Below are 13,090 nucleotides of genomic sequence, written 5' to 3'. Positions count from 1 at the left end.
ATGGGTCATGGGGGATAAAGGAGCAGGGGTGAGAGATAATTGTGCTTCTGGCAGGAGTAACTACATGGATGGTGGCTGAATTTCCTGAGATATGGATGCAGGTGGCAGAGGAAGTATGCAAAGGAAGATGACAAGCTCAAGTTTTGGACAGAGTGAATTGTCTGTGACACATCAGACAAGACGTCTAGGATGCAGTTGAGTCTGTACGTGTCTGCGGCATGGGAGAGAAGACTAGACTGAAGATAAGGATTTGCATCATTCGAAGTCATATTTGAAGTCATCAGTGATTGAGATATTCCCAAGAGAGAAAATCTACAGAGCAAAAGACATAGTCTGAGGAAGACAACATGTAAAGCAAATTACTGCCGTTCTCATCATCAACCTCTCTCCTCCCCTGTACGGAAGTTGATAAAACTAGCTTGTCCATCAGCAGCTAAGCAAGCAGAATCATACATAACTTTTAACAAAATTAGGAAGCTGTCCCCAGTAAAGAGTTACTTCATCATAAGAGGGAAGAGAAAGCAAGGGCAGTGGAACTTGATTAATTTATAATGAATTTGGAACTGCAAATGGATCACTGTGCCACAGTCCTGCTAAACCAGCCATCGTTCTCACCCCTTTTCTTTTTGCGGAGGCAACAGCCAGAAGATGAGGTAGCATGGGGTAGGAATTACAGGCTGGCCCCAATACTCTACCTGTGTGGCACTCGGTATTCTACAGTACAACCACCCTGTGAGGCCTGATAACCCCATTTGACAGATGAGGAAGCAGATTCAGAAAAGTCCAAAGATCACACAGGGTCCTGTATCCACTCTACTGTGGGAGGAGGGAGGGGACATCTGTTTCTCAGATGCTTCCAGTGGAGACTGGGAGGTTCCTTGGCTCAGGTATATCATTTCAATGTGGAGTGAAAGATCAGGTCTTGCCTTTGATCATGGGGGGAATCCAGAGCAATCAATCCAGCAATTACGAGCCCTCTCCTGTTTCAGGGATGGGCTGTTAGCCCTGACCCGGAAGCAGGTCAGCTTTAGTATAGCAGTCCCAGGACAGTGGTTGAGAAGAGCACTGTAGCCTCTCAAAGTGCTCCTCTTCAGTTGTGAGGGCCAAGGCTGGCCTTAGGAGGAGGCAGAAGAGATGGAATTCTCAAATGAGGATACAGGACAGGGCTCCTGCCCTTGTCTCCCTCCCTCTCACTTACAGCTGCTGACTGTGCCTGAAGCAGCACCGAGAAAACAGGAGCTTCCATCAACTTGAAACCCTACCACCAGTCTCTAATCCTGTCTGCTTTAGCACCCATCTTCTCTGCCTTCCTTCATGACACTAGGTGAGTTTTCTTTTTCCTCTCAAAAGGCCAGTACCTCCACATGTGCTCTAAATTTCATGCCCTTTCTTTTCCCCCTCTCCTTTTTCTCTCCTGCTTCTGTATCTTCCCTTCTCCCTTTCTCTATGGGATTGCTGCATTGGCACATAGAAAGCTGCAGCCTTCCCATACTGAAAAACAAAAACAACCTCCCTTGGTCTCGTGTGCCACTCCAGCCACTGCCCTATTTCTCTGCTCCATATTCACAGCCTAATTTGTGGAAGGAGTTGGAGTCTCCATCTTGTTATCATTCAATCACTGTATAATTTTAATGACATATTATGGGATTTCTTTGTATAACATACCAAGGAATCTATGTAACAACAGCAAATCACCAAGCACAAGAAAATGAACATCTGTAAACCCACAACCCAATCTAAGAACCGAAACATCACTAATACTATTGAATAGATCTTTATGTTCCTCCTCCCCTATCCCATTCCCCTGCTTCTATCCCATCCCCTGCCTCCACAACTATGAACACTGTAATCAAACTGCTGAAAACTAGAGATAAAGAGAAAATCTTAAAAACAAGAAATGGGCCGGGCGCGGTGGCTCAAGCCTGTAATCCCAGCACTTTGGGAGGCCGAGACGGGCGGATCACAAGGTCAGGAGATCGAGACCATCCTGGCTAACGCGGTGAAACCCCGTCTCTAGTAAAAATAGAAAAAACTAGCCGGGCGAGGTGGCGGTGCCTGTAGTCCCGGTTACTCGGGAGGCTGGGGCAGGAGAATGGCGTGAACCCGGGAGGCGGAGCTTGTAGTGAGCTGAGATCCGGCCACTGCACTCCAGCCTGGGCGACAGAGCGAGACTCCGTCTCAAAAAAAAAAAAAAAAAAAAAAAAACAAGAAATGAATAAAGGCCATGTTACATTCGGTGCAAGAACAATCAGAACAATATTTCTTATAAGAAACAATGGAGGACAGAAGACAGTGGAAAGGTATCTCTAAAATGCTAAAACAACAAAAATTCAAGTTAGAATTCTATATCCAGTAGAAAAAAAAATCTTTCAAAAATGAAGGCAAAATAAAGATATTTTCAGACAATTGAAGCTGGATAATCAGTTACCAGTAGGTCCACACTACGTGAAATTCCAAAGGAAGTTTCTCAGGCTGAAGGGAAATGGTCCCAGCCAGAAATGAGGATGTGAAGAAGAAATGCAGAACAACAGCAATAGTAAGTATGTGGTAAACAGAAAAGACTATTTTTGTCTCAAGTTCTTCAAAGTGAGGCCTTTTTAATAAAGTTCACAAGATGATGGTGCTCCTGCTCAAATAATATTTCAAAATTAAATCTAAAATAAGTATAAGGAAATCAGTTGATGTTGTGATTTATCCCAAGGTAACAATTTCAATCTTTTTTAAAAATGTAATTCTTTTTTTTTCAGATGGAGTCTCACTCTGTTGCCCGGGCTGGAGTGCAGTGGCGAGATCTCAGCTCACCGCAAGCTCCGCCTCCCAGGTTTACGCCATTCTCCTGCCTCAGCCTCCAGAGTAGCTGGGACTACAGGCGCCTGCCACCTCGCCCGGCTAGTTTTTTGTATTTTTTTAGTAGAGATGGGGTTTCACCATGTTAGCCAGGATGGTCTCGATCTCCTGACCTCGTGATCCGCCCGTCTCGGCCTCCCAAAGTGCTGGGATTACAGGCTTGAGCCACCATGCCCGGCCAAAAAATGTAATTCTTAAAAATGTTTTTCTCTTAAATTTTGGTGTCTCTACTTGCTAGTGTCCTAAATACATACATGATCTTATTTCTTAAGTCATCCAGCGCTGGCTGGCAGCCAGCCAGGAGCGTAAGATTCTGAGAAAATGTGCTGAAATAACCCAGCAAGTAGTGAGAGGCCCATCACTAGCCAGGATGACTAACCTCCCCGCGTTTACTGGATTCTGGGTTCCAGTGGTAAAACTGCGACAGTTCTGCGCAGAGCATGATGACTGATCATCCGAACCAGGACCCAGAATGAGGTCCTAAGGACAGAAGTGACTCTGAGAGCAGCAAACAATGGAATGTTGTTAAGGGCAACAAAGAAAGAAGGCTGAAAAGTATTATCTTCTCAAAAGTAGACTTGCTCTTTAATTGAAGTGGAAATTCTTATTTCTCTCTCTCCCATACTTTGTATCTAGTATTTAATAGGCCAAAGACATACATCAAGATACTTCTGGACTGACCCCATTTTTCACTAATGTGGCCTCTGGGAAAGCATATAAAATGTATACATGTTAACTGCTAAATAAAATCTAACTGGCTAGAAAAATGTACCATAAGTCAAATGTCATGATTTTCAGGTGGTGTAAGAGAAGAGCACAGAGTTGTGAGTCAGAAGTTTAGATTCAGGCCGGGCGTGGTGGCTCACGCCTGTAATCCCAGCACTTTGGGAGGCCAAGGCAGGGGGATCACGAGGTCAAGAGATTGAGACCATCCTGGCCAACATGGTGAAACCCTGTGTCTACTAAAAATACAAAAAGTAGCTGGGTGTGGTGGCGCGTGCCTGTAGTCCCAGCTACTCGGGAGGCTGAGGCAGGAGAGTCACTTGAACCCAGCAGGCAGAGGTTGCAGTGAGCTGAGATCGCACCACTGCATTCCAGCCTGGCGACAGAGCGAGAGTCTCAAAAAAAAAAAAAAAAATTTAGATTCACTTACTGGTTGGGTGACCCTGGGTAAGTGACTCAGCCTTTATGCATCTCAGTTTCTTTATATATATACAGAAATAGTCATAGCTTATGGGTCAGTATGTGAAGCTCTGAGCTTCATTTTCCTCATTTTATTTTTTATACAGTCTCACTGTGTCACCCAGGCTGGAGTGCAGTGGTGCCATCATGGCTCACTGCAACCTCCACCTCCTGGGCTCAAGTGATATTTGTGACTCAGCCTCCCAAGTAGCTGGGATTATAGGCATGTGCCACCACGCCTATCTAATTTTTGTAATTTTTAGTAGAGATGGGGTTTTGCCTTGTTGACCAGGCTGGTCTTGAATTTCCTAGCTCAAGCGATCCCGCCACTTCATCCTCCCTAACTGCTGGGATTACAGGCATGAGCCACCATGCCTGGCCTAGTTTCCTCATTTTAAATAGGAATAATGATAGTATATTCCTCATCAGGTTGCTGAATTTAATTAGTTAATACAAAGTACTTGGAACAGTGTCTGGTACATGCTAAGCACCACCATAACTACTATCTTTAACACAGCCTCCTCAGAGAGACACTGGTATCCATCTCGTGTCTATAAATATTTTAGGTTTTGCTTACTATTTGTACTCCATGAAGACAGGGAATTTGTCTTATTTACTATTATATGCTCAGTACCCAGCATGACATTTGATACAGAGGAGGTACTCAAAAGTAGTTATTATTATTGTTTATTTTCTTGCCACTTGCAAGAAAGGTCAGGTGCTGTGCCAAGGCAAAAAATAGGAGATGTGGGATTTGTACCAGAGTTCCAACCACCTAACTCAGCTGAATGAATAGTTATGAGGTGTTTTGTAAATGGCAAATAGTTGTATGACTGATATTCTGCTCATTTAGATCTTACTGTTGCACTCCTGTAAGGTTACGTCTCTGCTCCTATCTACTTGCTTGGTGGGGACTCCCACAGCACTCAATACACATTTCTTAGCTGCCTCTTGCTTTCATGCTTCCGCACTGCTTTTTTCTTGCGCATGTCAGTGTTGACTGACAATGCCCTGCTCTTACACATTTGCTCTTCCTCGCTTTTCCTGAGCTCCCTGCCTACTGCTGGGCCCGCAGAATATGCTCAGTACAAGCTTGAGGAGTGACCCCTGCTGCAACCTTTCCAGGAAGATGGCCTGAGGCAGCTCTGCCTTCTGTGCACTGTTCTGTGGAAGAGATGATGACTCTATAGGAGAAAGGTCAGTTGGCCATTCTCTTACCTGATCTGTTGTGGCTGCTGGTGGCGAAGTTGCTGAGAGTGACAGCATCCGCAGGGAAGCCTCCAACTGCTGGGGAGGCAAAAAGAAGTTGGGCACCACAATGGGCTCTGGGCTACGATGGCAGTTAAGGGACAAAAATACCTAGAAGTCCACCCCCCTTGCAGTGGAGGCCAGTATCTCCACTGACCATTCACTCTGCCCCCACTCATGTTTTTCCCTCAATTAATCTTGTCCATAAATTCTTTGCTCAGCTAGCTCCCTCTGACTGGAAGGCTTGCCCACTCCTAACACATACAAGTTTTTTATGGATCGGTTCAAACCTGCCTCCTCTAGGAAGCCTTCTCTTAATCTTAGCCCACAGGATCCCTCCTTCCTCACATCCTAGAGCAGTTTGCAACACAGGAAGGAGAATGCTTAATTTTTCAGTCTGATAGGATTATTTTCTTCAATCTTCCCTAAATTTCTCAATGGCAGAGACAGTTTCCTTCTGTTACCTCTACTTCCTGAAAGCCCCTCAGGAGGTTGGCAGGTAGTAGGCATTGAATGATTCTTGCCTAAGGGTCTGCTGGTTAGAAAAAGACCTATTAGAAGTCAGTCAGACAATGTGGGGATGGGCATGTGGCTCCAGGAGGCAGTGCCTTAGGCTGCATTTAGGTGCCCTGCACTGAAGGAGGGCCTGTTTGCCTGTGTTCTCTGCTCACATCCAGAAATGTGAGCTCTGCATCAGGGGCTGTCCATGACAGGACATGTCCTCACGTCAGGGACCAGTACAGCTGGTCCGATCTGGATGCGAGCCCTAGAAGGCAGGTACTGCATCGTATCTTGCACTTCTCCACCGTATCTTCTTGAGGTACTCAGTGCTGTGTTGAGCATATGGTGTTCCACATATTCTCATTATTTTTTGAATCAAATAACTGATTCAGTTTAGTTGAACTCTGAAGAGGGTAAAGAGGGAACTATTTTGATGTTCCAATTTTTTGTTTCTGTTTAATAAGCTAAGTGTGGTTCTCACTCCAATTTGCTTACCACCTTTTCTATTTTATTATCGTTCTTCTACACTAGACTCTACACTCCAAGAAGGCAGAGATGATCTTTTTCATAACCACATTCCTGTCACCTAACATAGTACCTGGGAGACAGTAAGTACTCAATAAATACCTTGTGAATGAATGAAATGCATTGATTTCTTGCTTTGGTTCAAGTGCCTGATTTTTCCGTAGAGAGGTGGGGAGGAATGGAGATCCCAAAGGGAAAGACCTTTTGACCCCAGGCCTTCTGCAGAGGCCCAGGTGAGGTAGGGTCTATTTGCTGTTGCTGAAACTGCTGGGGCCTGCCAGCCAGCCAGCTGATGCTGTGGGGAAGAAGGAACTTTGCTGTGAGGTGGCAGGGCTGGCTCTGAAGCATGGAAGTCTCCTTCCCAGCCCACTGCCTCATGTGTGCTTTAGGGTCCTGCTCCAACAGCCACTTTCTCCCACAAACTTTTATTTTATTATACGTTTTTTTTGAAACAGGGTCTCACTTCCATCGTTCAGGCTGGAGTGCAGTGGTATGATCATGGCTCACTGCAGCCTTGACCTTCTGGGCTCAGGTAATTCCTCCACTTCAGCCTCCAGAGTAGCTGGGATTATAGGTGCATGCTACTACGCCTGAATAATTTCTGTATTTTTAGTAGAGATGGAATTTCACCATGTTACCCAGGCTGGTCTTGAACTCCTGACCTCAAGTGATCCTCCCACCTTGGCCTCCCAAAGTGCTGGGATTACAGGCATGAGCCACTATGTCTGGCCTCGTGAACTTTTAAGTTCCTGTTCCTCAGTCATAAAAATGTTCAAGTTTCCCATTTAGGGAAAAAAACCCAAACAAACCCCTGACCTTGCATTGTCTTCTAGTTACCACCCAGCTCTCTGTCACTTACTAGATGGATAACTTCAGGAAAGTTCATTTTTTGTGCCTCAATTTCTCCATTTTTAAATGTATTAGTACTTACTGTTTTGAGGGTTAAATGAATTTATAAATGTCAAGTGTTTAGAATGGTGCCTAGCATAGTGAGCACTCGATAAATGTCAGCTATTCTTATCTCCTCAGTTTAGGCAAAAAAGTTGCCTGTTCTCACTGTCCTCACCATTTAGCTCCTTTGACTAATGAAGTTTGGCTTCCATTCTCACCAATGCAAGGTCCTCCTTAACACTAAAACCAGTGATATGTCAGCCACATTCTCCTGGACCTACGTGCAGCATCAGTGCTGACCACCACGTCCTGAAACTCTGCAGCATCGGCTCCCATGTCACCTCTCTCTGCTGCTTCTCCCACCTCCCGACCAGCTCTCCTCACCTCCTTTGTGGGCATGCCCTGTCCTGCTTCTCCTTTGCACACTGAAGATGCTCAGAGTCTGCCTCTGTGTGTTTGGTTCCCCCTTCCCAGGCTCTTCTTGTTGCCCTCATCGATTCTCAGAGATGCCTACCTTTATGGCTGAGCTCAGCCCTCAACAACAGGCCTGCATCTCCTCCTGGATGTCCTATAGGCACATGCTGCAAATGGCAACCTGCATCTCCCAAACCCGTCTATGTGCTGTTGCCTATCCAGTAAATGGTATCACCTGCCTGGTAACTTGTGACAGAAACCTCTAATTACTATTTCCTTTGTCTCATCCCCTGCCCCTCTATCTAATCCTCTCAGATCTGTTCCCCTCCTTTTCATCATAAAGCAGTCTATACTTCAGGTCAGACTTTCTTCATCTCTTTTATTATTGCAAGTGTCCTACCTAGCCTCCTCGCTTCTAGTCTTCCCTTTCTTAACCTGCCCTCTACAAGGCATTGGGTGACTTCTTTTCTCATATGTACATCTGACCATACCACACTCTTGCTTAACAGTGGACACTATCCATGTACCAGGTATTGTGCTAGGCAGTTTACATGATTATTTTCATTTTCACAACAACCCAGTAAGTACTACTATCACCTCCATTTTCCAGATGAGGACAGTGAAGTTTCTTTGCTTTAGAATAGAGTCCAAGTACCTCGGCCAGGCATAGAAGTGCTTTAAGATCCAGGCCCTGCCTCACCTTGCACTATCCCCTCATCCCTGGACTCTAGCCACAGTAAACTACTGCCCACAGGCAGCCTCCTTCACCCAGTGAGGCCTCTGCACATACAGTTTGTCCTGACTAGAACTTTTCCTTGTCTCTATTGCACAATGCCTATTCATCTTTAAGGCCTGGCTCTCCTGTCTCTCTTACTGGGATGGCTCCAAGTAGAGTTAGGGCAGCTCCCTCCTCATGCTCCCTTGTGTTCTGTCCACGTCTCATCACAGTACTTGGCACAATAAACTGTCAGTATCTATCTATTTGACCGTCTCCTATCTCACAATGGGAACTTCTCGAGGTAAGGTCTCATTCAAATCTGTCCTTGGCACCCAGCATAGGGCCTGGCACGATTTATTTTTGAAAGAATAGTCAGGAAGGCCTAAGTTAAAGCAGCGCTTAGGGTCTGGACACATATGGCAGCTCCTCCATCAGCCACATTCTGAGCACAATTAATACTGACTGCAAAGGCAGCAACATCAGGGGCCAGGATCCAGGATAGGCAAAGTCAGGGAGAACTGCACACAAGGAGATCTTTTTCAATGCTCAGCCTCCAGCCATTGCATGCTTTAATCCTTTCCTGAGCCCACTCTCCCACCCCTAGGTTTTTCTCTGATCTGCATCAAGAATCATACTGTGTGGTGTGTACAAATGTTTCCACTCATCTGGTTTTCTCAACAATGTTGTGAAACTGTGATAGTTCAATCCAATTTACACTGACAAATCCCTTCTCTGGGTAGTGCTAGGTCCTGAGGATGCAGAAAAAGACAAGGTCCCTGACTTGGGGAGCTTATAGTTTGGTGGGTAAGGGATTTCTGCCTCCATTTTATAGGTGAAGAAACGGGCTCATAAAGATTAAACTATATGTCTATAATCACAAAAATCATTTTGTAGGTCTAGAAGGGTCAAAGTCAGGCTCCCTGACTTCTAGTAGAGGAAGATTTCTAGTCTAGTAAAGCAGCCTGCTTCACCTGCCAGCCATACAACATTCCCTGCTTCTTGGGATAGCAAGTGAGCTGATCTAATCAGTTGGTTAGGCCACAGGTGTGAAGGCTGTAGATGGTCCTAAGTGGTTTCCTTTCCCCATAACATGCCAGTCTGTGTTTAAAAGGAGGGAGTAGGGAATGTCAGGTGCCCCCTGTTCCCATCAACAGTACCTTACTGGGGCCTTGGGAAATTCCATCTCCATAGTGCCTGTTTAGCTCCATCACTTGGTTTTTTAAAAAAATTTAATCTGGTAAGGCATGGTGGCTCAAATGCTCTAATTGCAGCATTTTGGGAGGCTGAGGCAGGAGGATTGCTTGAGGCCAGGAGTTTGAGACCAGCCTGGGTAACACAGCAAGACCCCAACTCTTAAAAAAAATTAGCTGGGTGTGATGGTGCACACCTAGTAGTTCTAGCTACTTGCAAGGCTGAGGTGGGAGGATCACCTGAGCACAGGAATCTGAGGCTGCAGTGAGGTATGATAATCCCACTGCACTCCAGCTTGGGTGACAGAACAAACCCTGTCTCTTAAAAAAGAAAAAGTAGGCAAGTCACGATAACTGAGCATCAGTTTCCTTATATATGCAAAATAGAGATGATACCTACCTAAAAGACTTGTGATGACTGAATGAAAAATGTACATAAAGTGCTCAATGGCAGTGATCTACTTCCCTCTTTCTCTAGCCCCTCTGCTTCTCTTTCAATTGAGATAAACAGTCTCATTCCTTAGATGCCGAGCCTTGCCTTCAGGTGGTAAAATACCCAACAGATGAATTGGATAAATCAGGGTAGGCTAGGCTAATGTGCTACCAATGCCTAAACCCAGTTCAAGGCATTATGTTTCTGAGGGCTGGTGTTAATGGTAAAACTGTAGCACCTGTCATGCAGGTGGGGTCTTCTGAAGGAATGGTCTTCCCATGCCCCCCAGTGCATTCCATGAGGGTGGCCACTTGCTCACACTCACACTAGGCTAGCCTTAGCACCAGCATCCAAACCACTTGTGGGAAATGCCAAAGGATACAGTAGGAGGCTATGCTTTGTGGATGTCTCTGATCCAGTTGTCACTTGCCTCTGCCTGATGTCAGAGGAGTCGATGGGTGGTCCCTTATGTTTTTCCCTTCTGCTCTGGGAGGCTAGGTTTAGCGGCAACTTCTTGAAGCTATCAGCAGAGTCACTGAGCTCACTGGTGGCAGCTTCATTCTCGGCAGGGGCCTCTGACTTAGGCTCTTTGTTCTGATCTGCCTGTGGTGAACTCCATCCAACAAATGTGCTGCTCTGTTGGGCTCCTGAGAGTGTCGGGCATGGGATGGGCTGAGGGTTGGCTGAGGCAGACTCGCCACTAACCTTGGCCTTAGAGGCCTCACCCTCACAACCAACAAGACTTTGGCTAGGAGAACCCTCCCTAGGCAGGTGGGAGTTGACAGCCCTTTCTGGGCTGGAAAGAAAGCTACTTTTGACCGTAAGCTCTTCTCTGTAGAAAGGCCCTGGAGAAGGACAAGAAGGGCCTTCCCTCTGTACCTCGTCAGGCTGAGGGCTGATGACGTCACTTGCGTCTGATATGAAACTAGACCAAGGGCTAGTTTTGTCTGTCACCGTGGTGATCTCATTTAAGGTCCTGGGCTCAATGATGTCTTCTTCATAGTCTTCATCACTGTAGGCTGGGCCTGCCTCAGTGTCCTCACTGCTCTGCATCCTTGTAATGGGTACTGTATGCCTCAGGGACTCATGGAGCATTCTTCCTCTATTTGAAGTCTCTTCAAGAGGAGGGGGTGGTGGGGAATCTGTGCCCTTATCTGGAGCTCTTGCCAACGGCTCATGTGGCGTTGTGCATCGTTCTTGCAGTGCCTCTGTGTCCTGAGCATCTGGGAGGGTGGTGGCCTTGTTGTTTCTACTCCTGGCTCGGTGAGAACTCAAAGCCGCTTGGGAATCCCTGGTGATAGTCTGCAGATCTGAACAGCAACACATATCACTCTCATTACAAGGTAGGGCCACAGACCCCTCAAATTTCCCACACTAGCCTCTAGCTTCAGAAGCACTCTGGCAATCAGACTTTGAACAAGCCATAAAGAAAATTAGTCCACCCAAGATTCAGTGAGACTATATTCAAGGCAGTACAATTTTTAGTACTTTATTCTAATATCAGAGGACCAGAATCTAATCTATAGTTGTGGATACATCTGTGGAAATACTTTCAGAGACTATCTGCTCATGCTCAGGAATCCTTAGGAGCTGGGAGTTCTGGTGGGCATGTTCACGCTTCCAGTTACTTCAGTAACTACCTATATTAAAAATCAAAATGAGAATCCACTTATTTACCTATTTGATGACAGTTATTAAAACTACCGATTTTACTTGGAAAATAAAAGCAAGGAAATATCTATCACCCACATGATAAGGCAAGGAAGATTTACAGAGAAAATAGAAGCAGCAGGGTATGTTGGAAAGAGCATAGGCTTTGGAGCCAGTCAATCTTGGGTTCGAATGTCTGTTGTCACTTGTTAACTTTGTGATCACAAGCAAACTATCCTCTCTGAGCCTGTTGATCTGTACAGTGTAATCAACACCATCCACTTCATAAGATTACAGTAGAGAATACACGAAAGAAATGGGCATACACTGTGTGGTGAATATACAACCACTTAATAAACAGAAGCTACTAGTCATCTCAAATTATTTTTGGGATGAAATAGTGAATAAATTAATAAACAGACCTAGTAAATGATACATGTTTGCAAGATAATTTGAGAGGAGAAAATTAGGAACTGAAGGCAAATTTGATTCCTGGGGAATAGGGGTCACATCTCCCTCACAGCACCTAAGAGAGGGCTCATTCTACAGGAGGTGCTGGCTGTTTAATATTATACATTGATGATTTTCAGGCCTCAAAGGAATGGGTAGATATATGAAAATGGAACATTACTACCTGTAAATAGGAATAGGCACTAGGAAGCATGTTTAGTTGATCCTAATCCTTTGGCCTGAGCATGCTTTCTGTCTCAGAGCAGTCTTCTTGTTTTTTATAAACCTGCCCAGCCTTCAAGGCTTCAAGGCATGTTCTATTGGATCTCCTCCAGGAAGCCTTTGCAGATTCATGAGTTCAATAAGATTGCTATATGGCTTTGTTCTATAAGGAAGCACTTAAGAACACGATGCTGTGTAATCGTATGTTTACCCCTCAGACTGTGAGCTTCCTTATAAGCCTTCACTCGCACAGGATTTTATGTTATGCTTTTAAACATACTATCTTGTTTAATTTTCAGCTAATCATATGAGATCAGTAATTATAAATAAGCAACTTGAGTTTCAGAGAATTTAAGTGACTTGTCCAGAGCAGGGAGTAGTATGTAGCTACTCAGAATTTGGGACTCCAAGTCTTATCAGGAAGCTTCTGAAGGCATGAACCATATGTCTGAATCATGTTGTATCTCTAGGGCCCAGCCTAGCATATAGCTCTGGCTTAAAAAAAAACCCACTTGGTAACTCTCTCTCAAGTTTCACTCATATCCATTTGTCTGATGGCTTTGTAAAAAAAGCGTACTGAGGCATAATGGAGGCAGGGGCAGGCTTTTGCTATGTTTTTTTTTTTCCTTTCTTTTTTTTTTTTTTTGAATAGTTTCCCCGATCTAATCATCTTTCTCTTTTTAAATTCATTCTCCTTGTGAAAACCAGTTCTCATTCAGTCGTCTGCTTGCTGGGAACTTCCCATTTCTTCCAGGATAAATATTAGGCCCCACAGCTTCAATTCTTCTTCTTCCTTTTTTTTTTTTTTTTTTTTTTTTT

General features: G+C 45.0%; 1 protein-coding gene across 1 annotated transcript in view; it reads right to left on the bottom strand.

Moving 5' to 3' along the window:
* Positions 1–13,090, bottom strand: part of C2CD3 (C2 domain containing 3 centriole elongation regulator) — a 159,882-nt gene that overhangs the window by 10,208 nt on the left and 136,584 nt on the right. Inside the window, 2 exon segments of the mRNA XM_017885241.1 lie at positions 5,248–5,359; positions 10,332–11,259. Of these exon segments, the coding sequence (XP_017740730.1) occupies positions 5,248–5,359; positions 10,332–11,259 (1,040 nt within the window).

The sequence above is a fragment of the Rhinopithecus bieti genome, unplaced genomic scaffold (assembly GCF_001698545.2).
Source record: "Rhinopithecus bieti isolate Rb0 unplaced genomic scaffold, ASM169854v2 scaffold_14549, whole genome shotgun sequence".
Lineage (NCBI taxonomy): Eukaryota > Metazoa > Chordata > Mammalia > Primates > Cercopithecidae > Rhinopithecus > Rhinopithecus bieti.
Note: the sequence above shows the minus strand (reverse complement) of the source record. Positions and strands in the feature narration are given on the sequence as shown.